This window comes from Macrotis lagotis, chromosome 1 (genome assembly GCF_037893015.1).
Source record: "Macrotis lagotis isolate mMagLag1 chromosome 1, bilby.v1.9.chrom.fasta, whole genome shotgun sequence".
NCBI classification, from domain to species: Eukaryota; Metazoa; Chordata; class Mammalia; order Peramelemorphia; family Peramelidae; genus Macrotis; species Macrotis lagotis.
In genome coordinates, this window is record NC_133658.1 from 640135793 (window position 1) to 640158067 (window position 22275).

Genomic DNA, 22275 nt, shown 5'->3' on the forward strand with positions numbered 1-22275 from the left:
ACTATATTCCTATGTGGATCCTTAGAGTAGCCCTGAAAAACTTTTGTATTTACTTAAGCATACATGTCTTACTGTTTGATGAAAAGACAAAATTAACTTTATATTCGTGAACATTTTAATTAATTTTTTGTGACAGCGTTGATTTGACTCTAATTTCTATTTATCTTTCAAATATTGTAATTGGTTTTTCTATTACTTATACAGTGACATATCCTTAGTTCACCATTTGTTGCAAACGTTTTTGTTTAGAACTAGTTTTATTTTTGCATATCAAACCCCTCAAAAATAATTTAAAAGTAAAAAAAGTTTTCATTTAGACATTTTTATGGTTTAAGATATTCCTGTTAGGAAGTTTGTATAAATCTGATTTAGATCATACATTGAAATCTGAGAAATGTTTAAAGAGTTCATATATAAGTGTCTGAGGCAGAATTTGAACGAACTCAGGTCACCCTGACTCCTGGGCCAGTACTCTATCAATTGCATTGCATACTGCCCCTTAATCTTTCTTTTTTTTTTTAAATCATTACTGTCATTTTCCCATGACAATCCCTCAGTAGGAATGAGAATTGATAGGAAATGATGGACGTGGAAAAAAAAAGAACATTAATAACTCAATTGTATAAGGTGCAGGGAAGCAAGAGAGGGGAGGTACATAAAGAGAAACAGTATTCCTTTTTTTCAGGGGAAGGGAGGAAAGGGGGGGGAAGGAAAATGTAAACTCAAAACCTTATCACAAAAATTGATTGTTGAAAACTATCTTTACATGTAATTGGAAAAATAAAATTAATCAAGTTTGATGACATGCATGGGGGAAGAAAGTAATTTTTAACTATCTTTTAAAGGTTGCATATATATATACGTATATATATGTATATATATATATATATACACACACTCATATACAAATATATTGTATTTGAAATCCCTAATATAATAAACTGCTATTTATATAGTGCTTTAAGGTTTGCAAAGTGCTGTTTTTGTATTATTTCATTTGTTTATGATAGGAATTCATATACTTTTTCCTGTCCTTTGTGACTGGAGATATCTATGATTGTTGATTTTTGAATTTACAATAAAAAACTAAATAACAAAAAAGCATTACTGTTACTTCCCAGTGATAGCTTCTTGATATTTTTCCTCTTTAACAGAAATCTATATTTAAAAATAATGCATTGCTTATAAAATTTGTGCTTTTTCATTCTTTGAATTTTATTTTTAATTCTTAATGATGTTTAATGTTATGTAACTTTCTAATTTGACCTTGAGTTGAAGAGCTTTCTCTCTCTCTCTCTTTTTAATTCTTCCCAGCCTTTAATCTGGACAATGAACAACCAGATTATGATATGGATTCTGAGGATGAGACATTATTAAATAGACTCAACAGGAAGATGGAAATTAAGCCTCTGCAGTTTGAAATTATGATTGACAGGCTTGAAAAAGCCAGTTCTAATCAGGTATAGTACTCCATAAAATTACAATTTTATATTATTTTATTATTAATCTAATGAACTATTAGCTCTGTTTTTATTTTGTTGGATATTTTTTAAAAATGCATTCGTTTTTCCTTGAATTTCTTTTGTTTGATACTCTGCAGTTACCATTTATAATATCCTTTGAGTTCAACACATGCTATTAGTTCAGAAACCATGCTGCCCTATGAAATTTGACAGACATTTGTAGATACTGGTTTGGAGAATAGTAGAAGGTAAGTAAATCCTGTCACCTCAACTAGTCCACATACTCTCCTATTAAGAAGCTAGTAGTTTCTGCCATTCACAACTAATCCACCCAGTCTCTTATAAAGAAGCTAATAGTTTCTGCCATTTCCCACCCAAATTCCCCAACCAGTGCAGCAGTTTTGCTTTTTGAGGAATTCTAGAATGAACCACAGTATCAAAATAAATGCTTTTTTGAGTTACTGGCTTCTCAGAGGCAGTGATGAGTTGGTGGTGGAAAAGAAAGCTTTCAGTTCTGATATAATACAAATGATTCCTGAAATCCCCTTCATAGTTTTGGAATATTTGAAGCCTAGTTCTTCTTTCTAGTATTTGCTAGACACAGTTACCCTACTTTTAAAGAAAACTTTGTATTTGTTGATCTAGATGTTTCTTCCAAAAACTTTTTGTTGGTGGTGGTGTTGTGAAGGTAGTAGGTTTAAATGACTTGCCTAAAGTTACACAGCTAGTCAAGTTCTGAGGCTGGATTTGAACTCATGCCTTCCTGATCCCAGAGGCAATACTGTATCCACTGCACCATCTAGCTGCCCCAATCTAGATATTTCTTTAGGTTTTTTTTTTTGCAAGGCAAATGGGGTTAAGTGGCTTGCCCAAGGCCACACAGCTAGGTAATTATTAAGCGTTTGAGACCGGATTTGAACCCAGGTACTCTTGACTCCAGGGCCGATGCTTTATCCACTGCGCCACCTAGCCACCCCCTAGATATTTCTTAAAAGAAAGGGTGAAATAACAGTTCCCATTATTCTTAACTTTACAGAGGAACTCACTAAAGTGTTTTTAAAAATATTTTTAATAAGTTAGCATTTTTATAATGCTTGAAATTTTACAAAGTGCTTTGAATATATTCTCATTTGATCCTTACATCAACTTATAAGTCCTATTATTATCCCCATTTAACAAATGAGAAATCTGAGGCTAACAAGCTCAATAATTTGCTAGGATCACACAATTTATAATTGTTTGAGAGAGGATTTGTATTTAGGTCTTCCTGATTCCAATATTCTTTATACTCTAATACTTGACTGACTGCTACTTTAAATGTAATCTTATTCCTCTTGATACCTTTTATTTCTATTTCACATTCATTTCTTTATATCTCTTCCTGACAATGAGTTTTCTATTATAATACAGCTTTAAAAGGAAGTGGGGCAGGGGGTGGGGGTGGGGGTGGGGATGGCCAAATAATACATTCAGCAAAACCAACCAAGCACATCCATCATATCTGATAGTATTTGCAATAAGGAAAGGGTAGAGCATTTTATTAATTCTTACTCTGGCTCAGAAGGAAAGTTAGTTTATGTCAGATCTCCTATAGGTAGATTAAGGTGAAATTTGTGCTTAAGTGTCAGAGGAATGAACTTTGTTTACTGATTGTCCCATATGGAAGTTGGAGCAACTAGGTGTTAGGTTGGAAATGTTGCCAAATAAGAGAATCTGAGTAGAGTTGGCCATAATGTGAAATCAGCTAGAAAAGATAGCCAGATAGCAAAGAGAATATCACATTTAAAACAAGATAATAGAGAAGTTAAATGAGAGGTGTGAAGATCAGTTACTGCTGAGATAAGTTATCCTTAACAAGATTATTTGATGATTCATTTTTTTTAATCTCTTCCTCCTCATTGTCTTAAAAGGAGGCATTAGCTAGATTTCTGAACAGAGAATAAGCATTTATTAAGCCCCTAGCATGCTTTACAAATATTATCTCATTTGATCCTGACAAATCTGAAGCTGAAGAATCTGCTAATTTGAACTACAGTTATAATTTTACTTCCAAGCGCCTTCATATTTGCAGAGAAACTATACTATAACATTATAATTTTAGATAAAGGAAAACATTTTCATCAGTTGTGTTAGTAAATTTTTATTAAATATCCTCTACTTTATTAAGGATCTTTATTAAGTATCCAAGTCCTGTGCTAAGCACTGAATATGAAAGAAAAGCAAAAAACTGTCACTCCTCCCAAGGTACTCACAGCTTAACATGAGAGGAAACATGAAAATAACCATTTACAAACAAGGTATATACCACATAAATTGGAAATAATCAATAGAGGAAAGGCACTGGAATCAAGTCATATTGGTAACGACTTCTGTCAAAGAAATTTTAACTGGGACTTCAGGGAAGCTCAGACACAGAGATGAGGTATTCTAGGCATAGGAGAAGCAGTCTATGAAAATGCCAGGAATTGGGAGAGATAATGATGTTTGCCCTTCATTCTCCAAAAAGACCATGACATCAGGGAGGTAATGCCGTGACAAGAAAGTGAACTGGATTTGAGTGCAGGGGGGAGGTATGCAAAGTCACCAGCTTCTCTGGAGCCACCTGGGTCCTGTGGCCAGATATGGATCAGGAAAATTGGAGATGACCCTAGTGGTAGGCAGTCAGGGTTAAATGACTTGACCAAGGTTATATAGTTAGTGTCAAGTGTCTGAGGTCATATTTGAACTCGGGTCCTCCTGACTCCAGGACTGGAGTCATTTCCACTGCACCACCTGGCTGCCTAAGAGTGCCGTATGTAAAGAACAGCAGAGAGGCCAATGTCACTGGATCACAAAAATAGATGGTGGTGGGAGAGGTTATGAAGGTTTCAGGGTGCCACTGGAAGGTTATGGAAATAGAGGATGACATGATCAGTTTGTCAACTGAAGATGAACTGGAGAGTGAAAATTGAAACCAGTAGATCAACTAGCAGGATATTTTCAGTATTCCAGACATGAGGTAATAAGGGTTTGCCCCAAGGTGGTGACAAAGAGGAGAGAAGGGGGAAAGATCTAAGGTGAAGGTGAAGATATATTATGGAGGTGAAGATATTTTTAAAGTGAAGTCAGCAGGTAATATAAAGGGTGAATGAGAATGAAAAGTCAAGGATGACAATTAGGTTGTAAGCTTTGGGAATCAGAAAGATTGAATGTATCCACATCAATAAAAGGAAAGTTAAAAAAAATAGGGAAGTTTAGAAAGGGAGTGGATAGGAGTAGGGTTTTTTGGGAAAAGGTAATGAGTTCAGTTTTAGACATTTGAACTTGAGAGTTCTATAGGACATCCAGTGCAAGATACTTAATGCATAAGGCAGTTGGGGATATTAGACTGGATATTAGAGGTTAGGGCTCCTATCATTTGTCCATAGACTATAGATACTAAAGAATTGTCACTTTTGGATATTTTGGATATCTTATGCCACCTTCACTGATGTTAGTAATAATTTGTAATTTAATAGTACTTTATGCTTTACAGAAGTTGGGTTTTTTCTTCTTACAATAATCTCATAACTTATGTAGTGAAATATTATCTCCAATTTTTAGAAAGATTATTCACTTGCCCCAAATCATATCAACTGGACTTGAACTCAGAATTCCTGAGTCTAAAAATTCAATATTATTGTGCTTTCAGACCCTCTTAGATGTTTTACCATCAGTGTGTTATATTGGTTCATCAGATTAGTAGAATTTAATTAACTCATTCATATTTTATAGAATTCTGTCACTATATGAATCCTTTTTATTCAATAATGATTTTTCAAGTTTCCTTACTGCCTTAACAATTTCTCTTAAATATAAATTTACCTATTCAGTCATCTCTCTATATCAAATCCAGTTTTTCTCAAGTCATATCTTTTTATCCCAGTTTTAAAAATACATTTTATTTTGGGAAGAAACTTTTTTTTGTTTTGTTTTTTGCAAGGCAATGGGGTTAAGTGACTTGCTCAAGGTCACACAACCAGGTAATTATTAAGTATCTGAGATAGAATTTGAACTCAGATCCTCCTGACTCCAGGGCCTGTGCTGTATCCACTGTGCCACCCAGCTGCCCTAAGAAACCTTTTTTTTTAGTTTTTGCAAGGCAATGGGGTTAAGTGGCTTGCCCAAGGCCACACAGCTAGGTAATTATTAAGTGTCTGAGGCTGGATTTCAACTCAGGTACAACTGACTCCAGGGCCAGAACTCTATCCACTGTTGCCCTGGAACCTTATTTTCAAGACATATAATTGTATTTGGGGAAATTTTATGGTATTCTGATTAGGGAATTGTAGGATCAGATTGAAAGTTCTATGGAGATTTTCTAGGTGAAATCCCACATTTTATAAAAGAAACTGAGACTTAAAGGGGTTACATTACTTCCCCATGATCAAATTTCACTCCTTTGTTCAAAAAATTTTGTTCTTTATTGTTTGCTGATTTAAGCCCAAACTTCATGGTATGCTATTTGAACCTCTAGATAGAGCCTGTGCGGTTTTTTTCTCTATGATTCGCCAAACTCTTAATATTTATTCTTCTCTCAAGAAATGACTTTTCTTTCCCCACCTTTCCCCCGCCCTCTGATTTCCTATCCATTCATCAGCTCCAGCTTAGATACCATCAAATAAATATCAGTGGACTAGCTGATCTGCCATGTCCTCTTGAAAGTTCAAAATTTGTCATCCTGGTAAATTTTCTTACCCAAGCACACAACATCTCTTATTTCTCTCATGAAAATTCTTACTCTGGACTTGTGATTATGTTATATGTTTTCTCTTTCTTTTTTACATCTTTTTACATGCTATCTTCCCTCATTTTGATGTAAGCTTCTCCAGGGCAGAGATTTTTTTCTTTTTCTTTCTGTTTATATTTCTGATGCTTAGCGCAGGGCCTGGCATAGTTAAATACTCAAATAATTGTTGCATTTGATTTTTAATCTTTTACCTATTATTTTATATTATTTGTATACATATTTTTTCTTCCCTAGTGGATTTTAAACTCCTTGAGGATGGGGAGAATCTATTTTTTTAATCTTTGCATTCTTTAGTGCCTAGCTTGGTAGCTTGTAAGTTGCAGAATTTCAATAAATGTTTAATAAATTAAATTATTATTAATTATAATTAGTCTATTCTTTTTCTAAAATTCTATTTAACAGTTGAAAAACTATTTAAATACTTGCTATGGGCAAATAGTCATAGCAGGTATTGAAGGAAGTTACTATCTGGCAAAAAAAAGTAAAAATTTCTTCCTAGGTTTCTTTAAGAAACCTCTTTTCCTCTCATCTTAAAGTATTGGAGTTTTTCCTTTTTTTTTTTTTTAAACTACCTCATTTACTTATACCTATCATTTCCAATCTTAATTTGCCCATGTGTCCATATAATGTCTTAATAGCTTAACTTTCTGTACCTGGAACAGGAATGGATGCCATTTTGTGATCTATTTAATCATGTGGTCCCAATCTCTCTGATTAACCCAGTACATTGGTTAAAGTCCCCATAAACTTATGATATTGTTTTCGTTTGATTCCATGATCACTCTAGGATTATACAGCCAGCTAGTCCACAGAATTGTGTTTTATTGCTTATGATACTTGTTGATTTCATTTCCATTGCCTTTTCTTTATTTCTTAACTTCCCTCCATCCCTAATTTAATTACCAGTAATAAGCTGATGATTATTGTTTAAGGTCTAGACTTGTTTTTATGCAGTAACTAAATTGGATTGCAAAATGATTTTAAATGAATATAATGTTATAGTTTTCATTATTTGTTGAAATTTGCTTTTTTCCCCCCACAAGTTAAGTATCAAGAATCTTCAACCCAAGAGATTAGATAAAGATTTTAAGATGACTTTACCCTCCTTTCTTCAACTGGAGCTTAGACAGTTACTGTTATCTCTTTAAGAAGGGGAGTTTATATAGGATTAGAGTTGTTGGAAGAGCTAAAGATCAGTTAATCAGAAAATTGTTAATAGACATTTTAAAGATTGGTTAGTATTAGTTGAGAAGTTAGGATTTGCTCATCCCAAATCTGTTACTTTCTTTGTAACTTCATACAAATCACATAATCTTTCTCAATCTGTTTTCCTCATCAGTAAAATGAGGACATTAGATATGAATGTTCTTTCCAGCTTGAAATCTTAAAACCTTTGAAATTTCCACAATTAATCAGTCATCAAGTATTAAGTACCAACCATGTATGAGGCACTGGCCCACCTCCAGTTGGAGAATTAGAAGTCAAGAAATTTAACAGTCCTGATCTTAGTGAGTTTAATCATCCTTAGGCATTCACAGTGGAAGCAAAAAAGAGGGTACTTTCTTCTATTCACTTCAGACTTAGTGATTCTGATTTCACTTTTGTTGTTACTAACTTTTACCCCACCATTTCTCCTTGTTTTATTTCTAGCACTCTTTTTATGCATTTCTATTTGAAACTCTTTCCTCTCATTCTTTCCACATTTTGAAATTTAAATAAATGTTTTATTGACACTTTAAAAAATTGATGCTACTTCCTAGTGACTTTCCCTCTCAATGCAATTCTCACTTATAACAGTGAAGTATAATTAAATAAAACAAATGAACACATTGGTCTTATCTGATAGCTCATGCCTCATTCTGCACTCATATTAGGCCATAACCTCAATTGTCAGGAGGATTTTGTTAAGCTTTAGTGTTGGTCCCAATTGGTTACTGCATTAATGAGTGTTAATATCTTTTGTTTTCCTTCATATTACTTTGGTCCTTGTATAAGGTGTTTTCCTGTTTCTGCTTACTTTGCTTTATATTAGTTCTTGCCATCTTTCTAAGTTTTCTTATGTTCTTCATATTTGTTATTTTATATAGAGCCAACAATTTCTTTAGCTATTTACCAGTTGATGCACATACTCTTGCTTTTATCATAAATTACCTTTTTGTTTTCTCTCTTTTCTTCAGTCTAATTATTCCTTACATCTTCTATTTTGTCCTCCCTTGTTTTTTCTTATCCTACTTTTATTTCTTCTCTTGAGTCTCTCTCTTACCTTCTTAATTGACTGAAATAGCATAGAATTACAAAATCTAAGGCTATTAGATTTGGAAAGGACCTTAACCAGTGCAACAATCCCTTGTACAACATACCTGACAGATGGACATTTATTCTCTTTTTGGATACCATTGGTAGCTCAGAACTATTCAATTCTGAGAACTTGTCTAGTTTTTAACTCTCTTTTATATTGTGCCAAAGCCTTATTCCTTTTATCCTTCATTAATTAATTGATCTTAGTAATTTTGAAGCAACAACACAAAAATCATAAAATACATGTCAACTTTTTGAATTTTTGCAGGAAATTATGTCAATTCTCAATTGTTTCTCCAAGCTGACCACTCTGAAGTTCTTCAGTAGGCCTGATTTGTTTTTCAGATATTTCTCAATATAATTTGCTCATTCCTGTATATTCCAGTTCTATCATTGTCCCGTTGATCCACTGTACCACCTAGCTGCCCTTATCATTGTCCCTTTTGAAGTATAATTCCAAAAGAATTGTAACTAAGGTCTAATCAATACAAAATTCTCTACTAGGATACTCAAAATTTCAAAATTTGGGCACTGTACAGCTGTTAATGAAGCCTGAGTTTGTGGTGGTATTTATAGTTCATGGCTCAAGTAATCAAATCACATTATTGTCTTGTGTTACGTATCTGATAGACATCTGGTTAAAGCCCCAGAATATGCCGAACTGTGTGTTTATGTGTGTCTGTGTCTCTGTATGTATATGTGTGTGTGCTAGTTTGTCTATCTGACTAAATACTTTTAAATCTTGAATGTGTCATCAACGACTTTATCTTTCTTAACTTTGTGCCTGTTGTCTCCAAAGTTGACAATCATGCCATTTATTACCATCTAAGTCATTAGTAAAAATATTGAAAGCAATAGGAAAAATAATGGTAGCTTGAGTGTAACTTAGCAAATAGTCAAGTATTCTTCCAGTTAGTATAATAGTGCTTTCTCTGTATAGTTTGTCATTATATCATGTGATTATTATGAGAATTTTTTTTGAAGCTGGCTTTGATGAGATCAAAATACACTGTTCCTAAAGCATTTACCTACTTTTGTTACCATGTATTCCTGATATAAAAAGAAATGAGTTTAGTTAGCTATTACTTACACTTAACCCATGTTGATTCATAGTGTTTTCTAAAATCTTTTCTAAATATGAACCATATGTTTAATAACCTGTTTTAGAATTTTGTTAAGGATCAGCAATTAAAAGGGAGTTAAGAATACTGAAACTACTTCTAACAATTTATCATTTAAAGTATGATATATCATTGACCATCATGAGAGCCCAAGAGACCATAGTAACACGTAAGGCTATAAAGGCTTGATTTATTTGCTTGATGGAGACACATGGTAAACAAAGGCAAAACAAATTTAGAATATAAAATTATATTCAAGTGAATAACAGAAGATTTGAGAAAATATTGCTTATAAGACATTGTGTTGGAATGAAAGGAAAAAAACTAGATAACTGAAAGTTTAATGAAAGATCTTACCAAGCAAAATCATAATGATGGAGTTTAAGGATGAAACTGAAAAGGGAAGGCCACAAATAGATGACAGAATGAAAATAAACTCTATAGATTTTTATAACAAACTTTTTATCCATAATCATGAATTATCTACCGCATATGGAGTCACCACTGAAGTTCTACATGTGCTTATAGAAGATGTGGAAATGGCATCTTAAAAAAAATGAGCAAATCAGCTTGATTTTATTGAGTATATCAAAAGCAGGTCTATGCTAGTGATAATAAAATTTTGAGAGCATCAGTGTACCTGTAGATAATGGAAGGAGAAGATATTAAAATATCTTTGAGCTTTTTATTAGTTTAAAGAAATATAACTCAGAACTTAAATACCAAGGGACCTACCTACTTTCTCATCTAAAAATGTTTATGGAAATAATGTACACAAACATTAATGGAATTCTTCATTTAATTATAGACTTTTCCTAAAGATAATTCACATCTTTATCATCATATGATTGACCAAAGATGTAGAGAATATAAGATCCCAGTGGGTTTATTCTTATGTTAAAAGAAAGTATTTTGTTTGGTAGAGCAAGGTAATGCCTCAATGACTTTCCCCTCAAAAATACTTTCCATGTCAAAATTATATAAAAGTTCTTGAAAAATATAACAGAGACAGCAATTTTGTTTCATGAATCTCATTTTGTTTCATGAATCTCTTATTAGTAATATCAATTAAGACATAGCAGAACAAAAGTGAAGACATGACAGAATATGTGTGCTTGCAATGTTTCCATAGAAAAAGTCTAGTAGAAGCTCAAGTAGAAGATTATTTTTCTACAAATGATGAAGTCCTCTAAATACTTCTAAATACTTCTGCTTCTGAATGACAATATACTGACTGTATTACAACAAGAAAATGCAGAATCATTGTATCATATGATCAGTACAGTCACCTTGAGCTCTAGTTACTCGTTAGTTACGCCTAGCTATTCATACAAAAAATATTACGTAGATGAAGAATTCTTGTTTAGTCTATGAAGTATAATTGAAAAGACTAAAGAACTCATTTTTGTATTTGTGTGTGTGTATACATATGCATATGTACATAAACTCATACATAGCTTGCATACTTATTGTTACATATATCATGTACATATATTATACAATCTTCCATCATGTATTATTATTCTTATTCCTGAATTACTCAATTACAGGTCACTCCTAGGAGCAAGCTGTATTTGTTATTCTGTCATATCCATATTCTTCAACACTACCCAGTCTATGTCTGACCGATCAGTATTTATCTTCCCTTGTATATTCTGCATTATCTCTCTATCTGTTCTTTCCCTCCTGACTTCAAATATGTCCCAGTCTCCTCTCTCCTTAAAAAAAAAAACACTGGAATCTTCCAACCCTTCAAGTTATCATCCCCCCTTCTCAGCTAAATTCCTAGAAAAAAATTGTCTGTTTTCATTTATTATATTTCCCCTACTCTCAGTTACTTCTCAACACTTTGCAATTTTGTTTCCAATATCATTACTTAATTGAAATTTTTCTCTTCAAAATTGTGAATACTCTTAACTTGCCAAATCTTAAAGTCTTTTCTTAATCTTTCTTCTTGACCTTTTCCCTGTATTCTTTTTTTCCCCTATATTCTCTCTCTCTTCTTTGGATTTTTGTGCAGTTCTTTTTTCATTCTCCTGTCAATCATAAATACTCATCTATTTTTTTCTGCTGATTTATCCACATCATATCATCCAAGTATGAGAATTCCCCATTGCTTCCTCTTTCTATATTTTCTTTGTGACTTTATTAACTCCTATGACTTTGTCTATTCAGATGATTATATAGTCCTTGTCGCCTATATTTTTCCACATCTCCTTCCCTCTAAACTACCCTGGAATTTTCAAGTCCAACTAAAATCCCACTTATTACAGGAAGCCTTTGTATTCCTTTCACTGATTATTTCCTATATATTTTATATATAACTTGTTTGTGCATAATTGTTTTCATGTTGTCTGTGAATTCCTTGAGAGTATGGACTGTGTTTTTCTTTTCTTGGTATCCTCAGTGCTTAGCCCACTTCCTAGAACATAGTAGGTGATTAATATATGTCCATTGACTAATTGACAGTTTCTGTTAAATGATGAAATCAAAAGCAGCTACACTGCAGTTTTAATGGGAAAATGAGAGGAAAGAAAATCAAGGCATCCATTGAAGATGACCCTCCTAAGAACTTCAGCCACCAGAGGGCAGAAAGATGAAGAATGATTTCTAATAGTGTTGGATGGATTGAAGTTTTTTTTTTGTGTGTGAAGGTGGTAGAAATATGAATATGTTCATGGGCAATAGGGAAATAGGGAATATTGGTGAGAATTCAGTGATGATACAGGGGAAATTTGCTGAGATGAGATCAAATGAAATCATCTGTACTTGTAGAATGGTTTCTTTGACAAGAAGGACCACTTTTTCATGTGAGGCAGGATGGGGTAGGAGAAAATGATGGGAAAGTTTTTGAGTGGCTAAGAGATGAGGAGTTTGGGAGATGAGGAATCTCTGAATAAATGGCTTCAGCTTTTTCATTGAAATAAGAGGCAAGCTTCTTAATGGAGGAAGGGGAGGAAAGAATAGTTATGTTGACATTGTCTCTAAAAATGAAACTAGAACCCAAAAGGAAGTTGTACCTAAAGGTAGAGACTGATTCTTCCTAGACAAATAAAGGAATTAGCAAAATAGTTAATTGTTTATCCAAAAGCAAAAAGAAACATTTTTACAGTAAAATTATTTATCTCACATTTTAGATCTTATGATTGACATTTTCTGGAAGACTATCACAAAAAATAATTGCAATTCATATACTTAGTTGTTTTGCAGAGATACTGTCTGTGTAATATTGTTTTACAATTATTTCACATCTCTTCCCTGGAGTTTCCTAATTTTGATTGAGTTGATGGATCTCTAAAATCTCTTCCATTTCTAAATGAGAAGGTAGACAAATTCTTGGAAGAGCTGATAAGATCATTAAATTAAATCAACATGTACTTTAAAACTATTTAAAAATAAGAAACAAGGGAGATCACAATTTTGTAGACTACATAGAATCCTCATTCCTAATGTGAAAGTTTTTTTTGAGGATTATAAGGAAAAGGTAGTAAACATGATATGAAGTATTAGGACAGAAAATTAAATTGAATTTAGTTTTACAGACCAGAAATAATGTGAGGATTATCTCCTAAATTGATTTTCTAGTTCTGCTTATTTAATTCTGCTTCCATTTATGCCAGTTTTAGGGTTTTATTTTGAAACCATCATATTTGCTCTTTCTTTTGGTGCAGTAATACTATACATTCATATACCACAATTATTCTAAACTTTACCCAACTGATTGACACCTATTTTTCCCCTTATTTGCTATTAAAAATTGTTTCTATAAATATTTTTGTCCATATGATTTTCCCCTCTAATCTTGATTTTCTTGGGATTGATACCTCAAAACTATTACTGGGTCAAAGGTATATATGGTTTAGTGACTTTGAGCATGGAAGGTGGAAAACAATTTTGAAAGAACTCATCTTTCTCATCAAAGAACTCTGATCAAGACAATTAATAATAATAACTTTAAAAAATCAGGAAACCTATCATAATTTTTTATAGAGAGATATTAGACTAAAGAAGCAAAATGTGGTTTGCATTCTCTGATATGGTCAATATATTTATTTCATTTGCTGGGATGTGCTTATTTATTACCAGGAATAGTTTTCCCTTCAGATAAGAGAGCGAAGGTGGTAAATTAGCGGGTAGGAATACATTTGCAAATACAAGATCATTTTAATAAAAATATTTAAATGCACAGAAAAAGTAAAAAGTTAAGGAGATATAGAGTAATTTTGTTACTAGATTAAATTGTGTACATATCGTAAACATATTTATGCATCTTAATGTCATAGTTTATAGTTTCTTATGAAATCGTATATTGAAATATTCGTTAAAGTTCACAATAAAAAATTTTTTTTAAAATGTGTAGTCATTTCTCAAATGCCTGAGTAACAACTATACCACTGAAACATTAAGGCAACATTTGAAATTCATTCTAAAATAGATGAAAGGATAAAAATTTGAGAATATGGTATCTAGCCATTCCATCCTGACCTTTTAAAATTGCTGTCTCTCAAAAGTTAAGTGTATTTAAGAACAGAAATTTAACATACACTGTCACCATTTCCTTAGGAAACTTAACCAGTTTAAATTAGTTGCTGTGATGAAGGAGCCAAAAAAATTCAGATAGTTTATGGTAGTCAAAAGTAATATTATTTTAGGACATAAATTTTGAAGTTTTAGAATTTGTTTGTAAATTTTTAAATAGGAGAGAAATGAGAAGATGCAGAGAGGAAAACAAGTTGACAGGTGTCAAGGCAGATATCTAGAAATCATTTAAAGAAGTCTAAAACTGTAAGTCTAAAACATGGAAAAGAGCTTATGATTTTAGCAACAAACTATTTTTCTACCTCAGTGAAAGTAGAGCCAACACGTAGGAATCTTTAACATCAGTTCCCCATGAACAGCATAGAAAGTAGAGATAGCACTAAAGAAAATAAAGATTGGTAGAGCAACTGAGTGCTAGAGACAAAACAGTTTTGCAGGTATTGAATAATAAAAATTCTCAAACTAGCTGAAAGAAGGGAAGGTACCAACAACTTGGAAAGAATTATTAACTTCATTACTACTCAGTATCATTTGAGAAAATATCAATAACTGCATACCCATTTGTCTACATTTTCATCTACAAAATCTTTATGTGATTAATTTGTATTGTATCCAGTACATCCTTGATAAAGATGTTAGAAAGGAGCAGACAAACTTGCAATGTTCTATGAGATCACATATTTATAAAGCTACCATAAAACTGAAGAGAATACAAGCTCTCACAATGCTTATTATTTGTTGACTCATAACAAATATTTGATTTAATATAGATCAACAAATATTTTAATGTGTTCTAGGCATTCATTGTACTTGGTGTTGGTGATAAAAGTACAAAGAATGAAAAAATCTGCTTGCTGTGAGGTTTCATTTTAATCTGGGAGATAAATGTGTATGAAATATATAAAACAAATATAAAGTTAATAAATAAATTTAATACACACAAAGTAGTTAAATACAAGTTAGTATAGAAGGCCAGTAGCAGTTAGGGAATGAGGAAAAGCTTCATTCAGAAGATGGTGCCTGACCTCCATATTTAAGGAAGAGAGGGACGCTGTGAAGTATAGGTAATGAAGGTACCACTTTCTGAATGAAGCTGTTGTTGAAGCATGTGTTTAATATTCTGTTTTAGAATTTTGTTAAGGATCAAGAAAACTGGATGGAGGAAAGAATATTGAAACTGCTTCTGACAATTTATTACTCAAGTGATCATCATAAGAGAAAAGATGACTAAATAACCCATGAGATTGTAAGTGCTTTATCTATTTGTTAGATGGAGAAACATGGTAGCCTCAGGCAAAACAAGTTTAGAATATAAAATTATATTAAAGGGAATTGTAGGAGATTTGGGGAAATATTGCTTTATAAGACATTGAGTTGTAATGAAAGGAAAATAACCAGATAACAAAGTTGAATGAGAGACCTTACCAAGCAAAATCATGATGATGACATTTAAGGATGAAACTGGAAACCAAGAATAGAGAGAATATTTAGGAACAGAAGAATTGTTAACAGGGTCAAATGCAATAGACATTGAAGATTAGAACTGAGAATCGAAACCATCAGATTTCCCAATTAAGAGATTATTGGCAACTTTGGATACAGCAGTTTTAGTTGAGTAAGTTGTAAGGTTGAGGAGGGAGAACAGGAAGTAGAGGCATTGAATATATAAATCACTTTTTTGGAGAAGTTTGGTGAAAAAGGAAAGATCTGTGATGAGATTGAGTTGTTTACTATCCTAATGTTTAATGAGATTTTTAAGACACCATACACTTAGAGAATTAGAACTAAAAGGTACAGGGATACTAGTCCACTCCCAGCATTCTCAAGTTCCAGAGAGGTTTTGTGAGTTTACCAGGGTTGTACAGATTACCAGTCCTAGGGCTGAGCTGTCTTAAGTGGTGAGTAAATAAATGCAACTCACCTAGTCTTTTGCATCTAGCTTGCTCCACATCAGACCTCTTCACATATCAATGAGTTGTCCTCTCAGGCCGTCTTCCCATCTTCCATGTTTTTCTAGCCGTTCTAACCTTTTCCACCAAGTATACCTCTTCCCACCCCCTTTCTATTTTCTGCTCTGGACACAGTAATCAAATCAGTACCATCCTAGTTTTTGGAAAGGGCTTATTATTCAGTTACCGTGGTGATATCTTTTTTCTTTCCTTCCCATTTGAATTATTTTTATTATTCCATTTTAAAATATAAGTTCCTTAAAGACAAGGACTATATAACTTTAGTTTTAATATTTTTTCTATTTTCCACAATGCTAGATACTTAGCTAGCACTTAATACATATTTATTATTCATTCAAATCACTGTCTTGGTTATTAAATTCAGAATACTATTGGAAGAGAAATTCCCTATGGATGTCAAGGTCCTCCAGGTACTCCTCTTTGTGTTGCTTTTAATCAGCCCTCTGAATATTGTCATACCTTCTTAATAAGGCCCATAGTCATTAAGAGTTTGACTTAACTATCCATTACAGAAGAATCAAATGGTTGAATAATATCTATTGTTCAGATTTTAATATGCCTGCTGAATGGATAGAACCAGTTCAATAGTATACTTTTCTTTGATAGATACTGAAGCTTAAAAATGAACTGAATCTAAAATGCATTAAATAGGAAAAAGTGAGTAGACTGCATTTCATTCAAGAAATTGTGCATTTCCTTTAGTGATACTAAACCTTTCCTGGAAACAAAGGTAAGTAAGTAAATTTTCAGTAAGTAAATTTTCTTTCTATATGGCTGAGAATAATAAAATTCTACAATCTCAGAAGAAATAATGTTGCGTGGCCCAGTAGATAAAGCACTGGCCCTGGAGTCAGGAGGACCTGAGTTCAAATTCGGCCACAGATACTTAATAATTACCTAGCTGTGTGACCTTGGACAAGCCACTTGACCCCATTGCCTTGCAAAAACATTAAAAAAGAATAATGTTGTGGATAATACAAAGGACAATGGAAAAATATTGGAGAAGGTTGTTTGTAGGATTCACCATTCTTCCAAAAAAATAATTGTACACCACAGGTAGTGTTAAATTTCACTAGATAAATGTATAATTGGTAAAGGTAGGTCATGTGGCAAGTACTATGCTTATGAAATGGTATCCCTGAAATGTCAAGAGATTAAGAGGAAGGACCCATTCCACATTGCGTTGAATCCCCATTAAGGGATTCTTGGGGAGGGGGGGGTTATTAAAAGTAGCCACACAGGGTAAGGCACAAGGAGGTTATAATCTGTACTGTTTGAGGAACACATAGATGAGATCTCATAAAACCATTAAATTTTCAGTATCGAGTATGCTGCCTAGAAAGGGCCTCTACTCTTTCTACTTAGTACAGTGAACTGAAATAGATTTGGAAATAGAATTTTAAAAGTCAGAATAATATGTCAGGACCTTTAGAAATAATCTATCTAGTCTTTAAGCCCGTACTATGACCCTCTAGGTTATATATCCCTTTATTCTCAGATAATAAAATTTATCCCCCCCCCCCCCCCCCCCCCCCCCGTAGTTCAGTGTCCTCTAGGGAATTTATAGAGAGTTTCTTGAAGCACTGGAGGTTAAATGACTTGGCCAGAGGCACCTAGCCAGAATATGTTAAGAGATAGTACTTGAACCAAACCTGGTGCCCAGGACAGCTCTCTTGACTATACCACCATGTCTCTCAATTGTATATTCTGTTGTTAAAGATGAAACAGTTTCTGGATGGACTGAAAAATTAATTGGTAAATTGCATTGATAATTTTTTTTAGTTTTTTTTTTTTTTTTTGCAAGGCAATGAGGTTAGGTGGCTTGCCCAAGGCCACACAGCTAGGTAATTATTAAGTGTCTGAGGCCAGATTTGAACTCAGCTACTCCTGACTCCAGGGCCGGTGCTGTATCCACTGCACCACCTAGCCACCCCAATAATTTTTTTGATATGAGAATAGTTCAATTTTGAATCATCAAACTTGTTTATCAGTATCATACTGATTATCTGCTATCTGGGCCATGTTGGTAGTGCAGTGGATAGAGAACCTACATTGGAATCAGGATGATCTGAGTTCAAATCCAACCTCAGACATTTAATAATTACCTAGCTATGTGATCTTGGGCAAGTCACTTAACCCCATTGCAAAAAAAAGAAAATCTGCTGTCCAACAGAGTAACTGTTAGTTTTAGTTTGTTAACACATTCAACACAATCTGTGACTTTTTTCAACACATTCTGTGACTTCCTGTTATGGTAAGGTGATAGGAAGAGATGCTCTTAAACTTAATGGAAACTGAGAATTGGCCTCTTCCCCATTGCATGCTATCTAAAACTTAGTTCTGTAAATGATAATGGATGGCTCTTGTATACTTGTGTACAAATGTTCCTGCATGTACACACATGTACACACACGCACACATGCATGCATACTTCCATGTTCTTAACAATGAAAAAAGATCCCAGCCATCAAAGTAGTCTGGGTAAGGATTTCTAGGAAGCCATTCTCTAATGATAGTTAGATAATCATAGTAGCTACGTCAGCCCATTCAATTTCTGAAAACAACTTTCGAATAGTATCAAGAGCCTCTTAACAAGATAACAACCCATGAGGCTTTGGGTTTTTGAACTGAGGCTATCTGAATCATTACCAGAAGAATGAGGCTAGAGCCATGCCAACTGCATGTACATAGTTGTCTTTTAGGAAGTAGTTTCTTATTTACCTGGAGAGACAACACATAAAACTTTCAGACCTTGGACAGCAACTATTGACAGTGTTCATGTAATGTATGTATAATGTAATTTATGTAATGACAAATGTATTCATGTGATGACAGTTATAATATAATTAATTTAGAGCAGTGCTTGTGATGTCATCATATTAGCTTGCCTTTAGAAAATCCCTGAATGAGATATTAACTCTTTTTTTCTAAACATAAAACTGTTTTCTAAAAATAACACAGAAAACCTTTTATTTATTTATTATATACACGAGTTGAGCATAACCATGATATCATGAAACGTTTTACTACATATTTCATTTCTTGACATTTCCATATTAAAGACTATCTATTGTCACACCTTTTACAGGTAATAAATGTGAAACTGATCTTGATTGTTCACATCATTACAGAAAACGTTTTATCTTACTGATATAACACAAAGACCAGAACATCCTGGTATGATGTAGCTTTACTCTGTATTCTCATTCTCTGAGAATCAGTTTTTCATTCTTAAAGATAGTCATTGGAATATGGTCATGAGAGGTGATTTCCCACATTGACAAGGAGAGGAACCTAAATAGTGACTTGTGCCTCACAGTTAGGTATAAACACCTTTTAAAGCTTTGGGTATGCTCTTGAAATATGGAAAAAATCCCTTGCAGATTGGTCACAGAATTTAAGAGTTAAATGAGATCTCTTAGTGGCTATCTAGTCTCATTTATACCTGGAAGAGAACTCTTCTTATAACATACTAGACAGAAAATCATTCAGCCTTCAGTTTAATTTACCATTTTCAAGGTAACCTATTTCACTTTTGAAAAAGCAAGGTTTTTTTTGTTTTTTTTTTTACATGAAGCCTAAATTTGCCTCTGTGACACATTCATTGGTCCTTTTAGGACAGTATTGTTTCTATTCTATAATGTCTTATTTGCAGTTGATTAAAATTAGGCCTTTCCCTCCCAAAGGAATTAGAATTCCATCAAGGATGAGAGCCATAATTTTCCTTTTTCTTAAGATGAAGCTAGACCACAGTGACTCTCCCAGACTTAGCCCAATGAATTGCTATTGTTATTAGCTGCTATCATCTTATTTCTTTACATTCTGTATTGACTATCACATATGCCGCATCCACCTGCTAGTGTCCTTCATCACATATGACCTGGTATCCACTTTTTGTGTATTTATTATATATACCTGTATTAACTTATCACATAAGTTCCTTCAGGACAGAAACCATCTTGCTTTTGTCTTCATATCTTCATTGCAGTACCTAGCCCATATTAATACTTAATATGGGGCAAGAAAATACATACATAAATAAAAACATGGAGACCATAATATGCATTTATGAGAAATAATTTGGAAGAGATAAGTTCTATTTAACCATTGCTATTATGACTAAAAAAAGACATAATATTAAAAGTCAGTTCTATAGACCCTTCCCTTTCATATTCAGCACTGGGATTAAGTTCAGATTGGAGGTTCAAAACCTGAGAGACTTGAAATATTTGGAAGTCAGTTCAGAAGTGTGACCCATGGTGTCTTACTCCTGCAAAGATGTGAGAGAAGGTGGTTTCTTATAGCTCTTATTTGGGTCTAAGATAGTCCTTATAATTTTGCAGCATTTGTTGTTGCTTTTATTTTTTTAATTTCCAGTTTAGAATGTTACTCCTGCAAAGATGTGAGAGAAGGTGGTTTCTTATAGCTCTTATTTGGGTCTAAGATAGTCCTTATAATTTTGCAGCATTTGTTGTTGCTTTTATTTTTTTAATTTCCAGTTTAGAATGTTAAAGTGAAGCAAAATTTATTTTTCTGGTTCTACTTTAATTTGCATTAAGTCCATATGTCTTGCTCTGCTTTTCAGTATTCTTTTTATTCTTTTTTTTATAGAACAGTAATAGACCAAGTAGGTGGTACAGTGGAAAGAGCCCTGGGTCTGAAAGATTAAAAGATCTGCTGAGTTCATAACCAGTCTAGAAAATTATTAGCTCTGTGTTCCTGGACAAGTTCCTTGACTCCTATTTGCCTCAGTTTCTCATCAATAAAATGAGAACACAGTGGAGAAGAAAATGGTATATCAGTCTGGTGTTGTTACCGCCCGCCCCCCACACACAAACAAGCAAAAAAACAACCCCATCGGCAAAAGTTCATGAGGTCATGTAGAGTTAGACATGACTGAACAACAGCAATAGAACATTACATATCTGAATAAGTTTAGCTGTTCTCCACTTAATGGCAAACTTAACTTACAAGTTCCAGTTCTTTGTTAGCATAGAAAGTACTACTATAAATATTTGCTGACTTTGAGGTATTTTTTCTTTTTCTTTTTTCTTATGGACCTCTTTTGAGTATAAGCACAGAATTATAGTCTGTATGAACATTTTTTTTCATTTGCTTAGCCTAATTCCACATTACTTTTCTGAGTGATTGTACTCATCCATAATTCCTTTCTTTCCCCAATCCCTCCAATATCTTCATTTTTTTTGTCATCATTATAAATTTGCTAAAAGTGAAGTGAAACTTTAGGATTTTTTTTTTATATCTCTTTTAACAATTTGGAATATTCTTTCATATAGTAATTTAGTTTGTAGTTCCTCTTTTGAGAACTATTTGTTCACATCTTTTGGCTTTTGGTCTTATATACTTCTATTAGTTTTCTATCTTATCAGATCCTCCTCTGAGATATTAAATTTAAAGACTTTTCCCCTCTTCGTTGCTTCCTATTTTAGCCAAGTTCCATTAGCTTTCTTCTTGCAAAAGCTTTTTAACTTAATAAAAATTTTCTTTTGGCTCTTCTAATTACCTTTATCCCTTGTCTGGATAGGAATTCACATAATAGTAATAACTGTAATAACAACAATTAGCATTTATGTAGCACTTTATAGTTATGAAGAGATATGTTTATGTTATATATAGGAAGTTAGATAATGCAATGCATGAAGTACTGGACCTGTAGTCTTCATCTGTAAATGGGGAAAATAATAACACCTATTTCTTAGGGTTGTTGTGAGGCTCAAATGAGGTCATTATATAGGATTTAGCAAGGTGCTGGGCATATATTAGGCCCTATATACTAGGCATTATGTAAATGCCACTACTACCACCACCATCATCATCTTCATCATCATCACCAATGTCTCTTTTGATCCTCCCAATAACTGACGGTGAGTAAGGTGCTATTATTATTATTCTCATTTTATGATAAGGAAATCAAGGCTGAGACTAAGAGTATTCTATACAGTGAGGATTTAAACTTCAATATTCCTGACTATATTTGTTGTTCAAATACAACATTCTATCCACTCTGGCACATAAGTACCTGTGGCCAGGTGTTTTTTCATCTACTGTTTTGTGATGTGATCTACTGTTGTTTGTCCCTCATTCTCAAAGAGGAC

At 33.2% G+C, this 22275-nt stretch overlaps 1 protein-coding gene across 1 annotated transcript in view; it reads left to right on the top strand.

Moving 5' to 3' along the window:
* The window catches only part of EPC2 (enhancer of polycomb homolog 2), a 183927-nt gene that overhangs the window by 94368 nt on the left and 67284 nt on the right, over positions 1–22275 (top strand). Inside the window, exon 3 of the mRNA XM_074215134.1 lies at positions 1315–1460. Coding sequence (XP_074071235.1) covers positions 1315–1460 — 146 coding nt within the window. The remainder of the gene's footprint in view (positions 1–1314; positions 1461–22275) is intronic.